Here is an 8,564-nt window from a genome sequence, read left to right as displayed (position 1 = left end):
AGCACCGCCCCGGCACAGCCCCCCTCGCCCCTAGCCCTCGCGTGGGACCCACGGAGCAGCCCATTCCGTGGCCACTTCCATATCAGGCCTTGCAGCCACCCTAACAATACACATAAAGAAGTGGGAAAGCCACCGTACACCTAATAATGACCAGCTCGTCTATACGTTTCTAAGTGGGGGGTGAAGGTGCTATAGCAAGGGACACCACGCTCAGCACCCTGCGCGCGGTGGGGGACCCGCGGCGTTGGCAGCAAGGACGCCTATAGCAGAAACACAGAGCACTTCTGGTGCGACTAAAATGCATTTGCGTATGAACCACCACCCTGGCCGCGAGTACCCTGCCCACCACTATATATATATACATATATATATACGGATTTGTAAAGTATCTGTATGTCCCACGCCGAGCTGTCTGTGCCCATATAGAGACGTCAACGCACACACACGCATATTCCATATTGAACTTTATCCATAGCCAAAATATTGTCTATTTGTGTTCCTATTGACAGAGATTTACTGGGAAATGACGTATCCATACATTCGCCTGTGCGCGGCTTCTGAGCCCTGTTTCCTCCTGGCCGGCGATCAGGGGGCTCCGGGTCCTCTCTAAAGCCCCACAACCGATCGGGAAGAGTTTATTGCGCTGCTCGAACTTGTATTTTCTTTACAAGCCCCCCCTCATAAACCCCGCGGCTGCATCGGCCACATCGGACAGGGATATTCTCTGCCAGCTCCTTCCCTCCACCCCACGCTCCCCTCCTCCAGTCTGGCACGGAGCAAAGCTCAGCCTATAGGTAAAATGGCTCTGGCTTTATGTGGAAAGAAAAATACCCAGGATCTCCCTTATATTTGCGAAGGGAAACTCCAGGCTGGCTGCAAGCAGGACTTGTTGTGGTCCCTCTCAGCGAGCCACGCCGACAGCCACGGCAACAAGCTGCAGTATCCCCTTAACCGGCCACTTTCCGTCCATCGCGATGCAAACTCTTCCCCCTCCCCTCTGCCCAAACAAAGAGGAATTTGGTGTTTGTGTTGGCCGGCAGACCTTTACTCACAGGAAACTCTTGCCTGTGGAAAACGAGGGTGAAATGTGGTGGTTTAATGCAGCCAGATCTGGAAAACAGGGTATTTTCTTTCCGCGGCAAGGCCGAGCGTTTGCGGGGGGTGTGCGCCCATGGGTGCTGGGGAGGGGGAAAACCCTGGCAGTCATTCCTCCCCCGGCAGAATCGAGATTGGCACCGGGAGGCTCCCCTCCCGTCTGCCGGCGAGAAGGTAAAAGCAAATCAGGTGATCTCCGCTCCCAAATTAAAGGCGATGTTGGAGTTATTTTAAATTTTTTTACACGCATACTCAGGAATGCGCTTCCTCCTCCTCCTCCTCTGGGATTGTTTCTAAATCGGGATCATTTGTGGTTGATTGTACATATAGTTTAACAAATTATTATTATCAAATTACTCAGATTTTGCCATTTGAACCACAAAAAAAGCAGAGGAAGACTAAAAGCAACTTTTCATGTGGGAGACAGACGAAGCTTGAAAGGGAACAGCATGCGCTGCAGAGCTGCAGCTTCCCTTCCCCCAGAAAGGTTTCCGAGGTAACTGTTTCCCCAAAATTAGCCTCCTGAGCAGAGAGTTAAAATCCCTCGGTCCAGCCTCCGCGGCTCCACTCACTTCGCTCGAGTAGCTTCAGGTTTATAAAGAAATAGAGGGGACGGGACAATGGAGCTCCGGGCCGGGTAAGGGGTTGGGGCTTTTCCCCCCCCCCCCCCCCCCCTTTCCCCCTTTGGAGACAGAAATCTGCAGCCCTGCTTTTGGGAAAACATCGCCTGGTTTGTAAGGCAGCAGCGAGCTACCAAATGCCGAAGAAATCTTGGGACTTAAAGTTTGAAATAAAGTTAAGCAGCGCAAAGGCATGCAAAAGAATTTCTTTTTTTTTTTTTCTTCTTTTTTTTTTAAAGAAAGAGTTTGGAAGAAAAAGATGCGAAGTGAATAAAGAACGTGTGTGAGTAAAAAGGAATATAAATATCTTTCAATTGCTTTTATTTGCACATATTGCCGATGTTATTGTTGATACCGCGCTCCAGCCCGTGCTCATTCCAGATAATAAATACAGTAATTGGCAATTAATAAGCATTCCACTCCGGGTTGAAGGATGAATTGTTGCGGAGTCAATCGTTTTGAACAACTCGCTTAGAGTAATATCGTTCACGCTTTATTAAATATATACGTACACACACCCATCCCAGAGGAACCCGGGCAGATTTGGGAAGGCGCAGCAACCTCTCTTAAAACAACCCTACGTGAAAGAAAAAAAAAAAAAAAGCTAAGACGCGGAAACAAAGCGGAGGCACCCGCGCTACCACCACCTCGAAAATACAGCGTAATTTGTAATATATATATTTTTTTTAAAGGAAAAAAACCCCAACCCCAAACCCCAAGGCTGCCTCTATTGTGTGCGCCCGGGTCTCGGGGCGGTGAAGCCGCGGGCACGCCCGGGAGCCGCGCTGCGCGGGTGCTGCGCGGGTGCTGCGCGGAGCTGCGCGGCCCGCCCAGGGGTTTATGAGGTTTTGCGCGGGGGTGTGCGTGTGAAATGTTGGGGTTTTATGACATCACAGGGTTGGAGTGCCCAATCAGCTGGCGGGTGGCGGGGACGGCTCGGTGGGGTGTTCCCTAGAATATACCGTACGCGGCGGCGGGGCCGCGAGTGCGGAGCCCGGGGAAGGTGGGAGCCGCACGGAGCCCCGGGGCTCCCCCGCCTCCCAGCCCCCCCCCTCCGCTACCATTTTTCCGTCCCCCCGTCCCCCCCCCCCCTTGTCGGGAGCTTTGTTTGCTTAAGCATCTCAGTGGCTTTGCCCAGCAAAGGGGGGGTCTGTGCTTGTTGATTCCTCCCCCCCCCCCTTCTCCCCCCTCCCCAAGAGATTATTTTTGAAGTGGAAGGTGGGGTGCGCGGCCGCGGGGTGGGAGCTGGCCGGGGGGAGCCTGGAGGATGCAAGATGTTTGACTTCTTTATTTTTCTTTCTTTTTTTTTTGCTGGGGAGGGGGAAGACGAGGAGTCAAGCCCCGGTACAGGCGGAGGAACTGGGTGTTTGGAAGATGTTGCAAACCATTGACTGGAGCGTTTGAAAGGGAGATCGACTGCTTTGGCTGGTTTTTTTTTTTTTTCCTTTTTTTTTTTTTTTCCTCCCCTCCCCCTCCCCCACCTCTCCGGAGGGGTAGGGATGTGTGTGATCAGGGAGTGGAAACAAATATGTCCTTATTTTCAATGCCCCCTTTGAAAGAGACAAAGTAAATGCTCCTTGCAAAATGTTCCTGACCTGCGAAGGGACCTTCGGAATTGTTCCAGCCACCATGGATTACAATGGGGAAGCCAGGCCGGGGGATTTTCATGCTGGCTATCAAGAAATCGAAGGGATAAACTTGGGATACTTACAGATCAATGGCACCCAGATGTTTGCTTTGGCCCAGGTCCTCAGCGACCTGTTTAAGGATATCCCCAGGACCACCATCAGCAAGAAGATGGAAACCTTAAAGATCAAGAGCCGACGCTGCGATCTCAAAGAGCTCCGGACCCTCAAAGCCATCAACTCGGTGCCCACCCGCGCGGTGAAATGCTCCCTCATCTCCAAGGCGGACCTGGAGGCTCTCTGCACCTCCTGCAAGAGCCTCAGCCCCCGGAGGAGGAAGAGGAAAAGGAAGAGCAAGAGGAGGGAGCAGCTGCTGCTGCCGGACCCGGGGGAGCTCTTCCCCTGCCCCCGGCCCCAGCTGCTGCCGCCCTGCAGAGCCGGCGGCTGCTGCGCTCCCGGGGCCCCCGGCCACCCCAAGCTGCCCCCCGCCTTCCCCAAGCCGCGCTCGGCGCCGGCCGCGCTGCTACCGCAGCCCTTCCACAGGGCCTTCCCCGCCTTCGAGAAACCCCCCCGGGGCCGGCGGGGCTGCGGGCTGGCGGGCCGGGGGGGGGGCTTTTCGCCGGCGTCTTGGCCGGGTACCCCCGCGACCTGGCGCTGCTGCACCCCGCGGCCGCGCACCCCGCCGCGCAGGCGGCCGCGCTCGCCCAGGCGGGCCGGCGCAAGCGGGGTCCCTGCTGCGCCAAGGGGCTCTTCCCGGCGGAGAAGGGGCCGGCGGCCCCCAGGAAAGGCCGCTCCTCCGTCTTCCCCGGCTCCAAGAGGCAGGGCACCTCCGCCGGCTACTCCAGCGACTCGGACTCCAGCCTGGACTTCGGGGGGTCCAGCCCCGCCACCTCCAGCGACTCGTCGGAGGAGGAGGAGGAGGAAGAGGAGGAGGAGGAGGAGGAGGAAGGGGACACTTCGTGCAGCAGCGAGGAAGGCAGCTCTTCGGAGTCGGAGAGCAGCTCGCTGTGCAGCGGGGACTCGGTGCAGAGCACCCGGTACAGGCAGGCGGCTCTGCCCCGCTTCCAGCCGCAGCCCCCCCGGGAGCCCCTCGGTGAGGAGCGCCCCGCCGAGCCCCCCCCGAGCGTGGGCAAAGCCCTGCGCCCCGACCCCAACCTCCTCTTCCTCTCGCAGCAGCTCTGGGCCAGGACTTTGAGAGCATCAACTTTGGAAAGTTTGAGCCCGGCTCCAGCCCTGAGCTCGGGGGCCCAGCCGCTGCCGGAGCTGTACGCAAAGCAGGAGGCCTCCCCTTCCTCCTCCTCCTCCTTCTCCTCCTCCTCCTCCTCCTCCTCCTCCTCCCCCCCTCCCTCCCCGAGCAGCACCCCTGGGGGGGATCCGCAACAAAAGGAGGGAGGCTTTGGGGACGCGGAGCCCTGCGCCAAAGGGAAGGATTTGCACAAAGATGCCTCGAACAATAGAGCCTCGTTAGGCCCCAGTGACCAGGCAGAGAGGCAAAGCGGAGCTTTAGCCGGGCGAGCGCCTTCCCAAGAGCCGGCCCCGGGCTCGGCCCCGCAGCCCCCGGCTCAGGAGCTGGCGGGGAGCCTCGGCCCGGCGCCCCCCGGGGAGACGGGGGAGCCCCGGCGGGAGCACTTTGACCGGCTGATCCGGCAATCCAAGCTGTGGTGTTACGCCAAAGGGTTCAACCTGGACGGGAAAAGTTTGCGCCACGGAGGGAGGACGGAGCCCTGTAAAGCTGCAGAGCTCAAATCCCCCGGCTCCAAAAGAGCAGAGAGCCCCAGCACCTTGTCAAACAAAGCTTTGAAAGGCAATGGCTCGGAAAGGAATGCCAAGCGCAGACGCCTTGCCAGAGGCGCTGAGGCAGAAAGGCAACAGAGCTCCTCTAAAGGGAGGCCACAAAAGACTCAAAGGAGGAATGCCAAAAAGGGAAACACTCACTGCAAACGCCTCGGCAGCGCCGGGCCAACCCCGCCTCGGAATTCCTTCAGCCTCATGGGCAACTTCCCCTGTATTCCCTCCCTGGTCGTGGGGGAAGATGGGGACCTGTGTCCTGCCTCCTCCCTGGGGGTCAAAAACTCCTGGGCCCTCTCCAAAACTCACCCGCTGTGGAGCTGGCACCTGGGGGCAACGCCATCCCGGTGCCCCCCAGCCTCAAATTCCGGGGCTATAGCTTGGAGGATCTCTAAGGACAGCGGACGGCCCGGAGGAAAGGTTTACATACAACAGATGAGAGCTGCAGGGTGGGCGGGAGGGGGCCCGGGGAGGGGGGGGCCGGGCCGGGCCGGGGTGCCCCGGGGGTCGGGGAGGGGGGGAGCGGGCCCCTCCGTCCCGCCGAGCCCCGGGGCCGCCCGAGCCGGGGGATCCCGGGCGGGGAGGTGGGTGCCCGGAGGAGCCGTGCGAGGTTCGGGGGGGTGCGGGAGCGTTTCGGGGAGGGTGCGAGTGAGTGTGTGCACGGCTTCGGCTGGGGGGAGGACGGGGGGTTTCCCCGCTCTGGCTGGGGGAGGGGAGGGGGGGGGATTTTGTTTGCCCGTGTATGTGCCAGGGTCCAATGTTGCTTTCGCGATGAGTTTGAAGGGACGAAGCTAAAACACGCGATCAAACCCAGGGGGCGGCGGATGGACGCCTTCCCCCCACCCGCCCCGCTGCCAAACGCGATGGGTTATTCCCAGCAAAGGGATTTGGGATGAACCGCGCAGCTCGGAGGGGAGGAAGGGGCTCCCGCCGCCGAGCAGAGCTCGCCCCGGCCGGCCGGCAGCGCCCCGTCCCCCCCCCCCCCCCGCCGCCCCTTCCACCCCCCCACCTCCCCCCGCCAAAAAACCGAGGAAAGAATAGATCCAATTTCTCCCTTTTCCTCCATAAATGCATTGGGTTAAACTAATAATAATCACACGCAGAGAGAAATAATGATGTCATGCAGCATAAACACTCCTTTTCGGTCCGAGTCAATCCCGGCGAAATTGGGAGCAGCTATTCCAAATAACTATATTAATAGCAATGTAATGTTTTCTGTCTACTTAAGAGACAGGAAGAAAACACCAACTTTAAAAAGGCCAGGAAATTCTGTTTGCTAAAAGAAAACAGGAGGCTTTGAGAGGAAGTTATTTGAAACTGCTGCACGTATATTAAAAAAAAAAAAAAGAAGGGAAAAGAAAAAAGTGAGTTGTTTGCTGGATAATAACCCTAACTCCGATAGCCTAAAGGTAGCAGGCCTGTAAAAGCTTTACGGGCACAAGAAATAGGATCCAGGAGCATTAGCAATAGAGTACAGATGGACAATTTGATCTCTCCCGAGCTCCGGAGTGGAATGCGGGGAAGAATGCGGAGGGAATGTCTCTCTCCTCTGCAGAGGAAATCATATCCCAGTTTAACTTTTCTTGCAAACCAGTGGCTTTGTAACTGGCTCTTTTGACTATTTCTGATGTGATTTCCACCCTGCTTTGGCATCAAAGCCCGACGGGCTCTCTGAAGTCCGCTCTGTTTTGGAAACGTTAGGCAAATCAAAGCTGATGTGGGTTGTTGGTTGTTTTTTTTTTTGGGGGGGGTGGGGTGGGGTGTGTTTCTTTTTCTCCCCCTTCTTTGCGACGGAAAATACTCGCAGCCCACGGCCGGGGATCACGCAGTGCCCGCTCGGGGATTTCTATTTTTCCTCCACAGTCCTCCAAAAATTGGCTCCCCCCGAAAAATCCCTTCACAGTGTCCTTTGCTTCCCGTGGAAAGGGAAGGGAAAGGGGAGGGCAAGGAGAATCATCGCAGAATTCAAAAGGAAATATCCAGATTTGGCACGGCCCGTTTTGATTTTTTTGGTTTAATTCCATGAGTGGGTAAAAAAAAAAAAAAAAAAGACATTTTTAAGGTCAAGCGTATTTTGTATCTATTAAGCGCTGTTTTTCTTGGAGATGGTGAATTGTTGCTAAAAGCAATGTTTGTTTTACTTGGGTTTTCAGCGGTTTTTTTGTTAACTGCGTTTTTTTGTTTACTTCACCCCACCTCCCGTTCCTCCCAAGCTGAGCAAAAGAGGGGCATTTCTTCTGTCTCCGAAATATTCAGGTTTTATAGCCGTAGCCGTGGACGGTTACCAAAAAAAAAAACAAACCCACCCCCAAACCCTGCGAGTGTGTAGGAGCGAGAAAAGCCGATTTCGGGGTGTTTGCCTCCGCATCGCTGTCTCGGGGTGCGCACACAGGAATCACGCAAATGGGGGGGTTTCTGCCCCGCATGTCCCCCGCACCCCCCCTGCTCCCCTCGGCCTGGCCCCCCGGGGGGGGGACACCCGCAGGGCAGAGCCGGGGAGAGGGAAGGGGACACGCGTGGAGGGGAAACGCGCCCGTTTTCCGTGTAATTGCCGAGCGCGGAGGACGATCGCTCGCTCTCTGCCCGCGACTCCCCCAAATCCGGATCGGGTTAAAAATGTATTTTCTAGGAAAAAATAAAATTTAAAATAAACTGCGGGCGGGTCGGTGGGACGGAGCGGTGCCGCGGGAGGGAGCCCCGGCCGCATAAAGCGGGCGGCCGCGTTCCGCGCCCGCGGAGACCGGGCGGCAAAAAACACCGGAGATCCGCGCTGGGAATCAATGCTAAAAATATATATATATAAATATATATAAAAGCAGCAAACCCCAGACTCCACAGCTCCGTCTGCCGCGGGCAGTAACAGCCAAATAACTCAGGAATATTTTCTAAGGGATATAATCACCTCGGAAAGTGCGTGCGTGGGGTGGGCGGGTGAGCGGGCAGGCGGGCACCTACGCGTGTGCAGGTCCACGGATATTTATCTCTGTGTATATATGCATATGTACATGTGGGCGTATGGAAAACACAGCTATTAACTAACTAACACGGTATGTGTGCACACATGCAGACATTATATGCCCGTACATATTTATCTGCTCGCACACATACGTACGTGCGTGTGTAGGTGTAGATATCTGTATATAATGCAAGGGGGTTGTAGCAGGGCTGTGAATACAATACAAAATACCTCAAAACTTTTCACACAAACACACCTTGAATGGCTCCTCAAGCAGCAGAACCATCCCGTTCACAGCAAAAAAATAAAATAATAATAGTAATAATAATAATAATCCCCCCATTTGTTTTTAAACATGTTTCAAGGAAATTAAGCGAGCCAAAAAAAGAGAAAGTAATCTTCCTAGCAATCCCCCAGTAAGAGACTGGAGAGGGGGGCGGCGATGCATCGAAAGTAAATCGGAAAAAAAATAAAAATAAA

General features: G+C 55.8%; 1 protein-coding gene across 1 annotated transcript; it reads left to right on the top strand.

Moving 5' to 3' along the window:
- The first annotated feature begins 3,299 nt into the window (after positions 1 to 3,299).
- On the top strand, positions 3,300 to 5,523 carry EPOP (elongin BC and polycomb repressive complex 2 associated protein). Its single transcript, XM_050911808.1, is given in 4 exon segments — positions 3,300 to 3,938; positions 3,941 to 4,024; positions 4,064 to 5,453; positions 5,456 to 5,523. Coding segments are annotated over 4 exon segments (2,181 nt in total).
- Positions 5,524 to 8,564: the final 3,041 nt, after the last annotated feature.

Source organism: Gymnogyps californianus, chromosome 28 (assembly GCF_018139145.2).
Source record: "Gymnogyps californianus isolate 813 chromosome 28, ASM1813914v2, whole genome shotgun sequence".
In the NCBI taxonomy this organism is placed as follows: Eukaryota; Metazoa; Chordata; class Aves; order Accipitriformes; family Cathartidae; genus Gymnogyps; species Gymnogyps californianus.
This window is presented reverse-complemented; position numbering and strand designations above follow the sequence as displayed.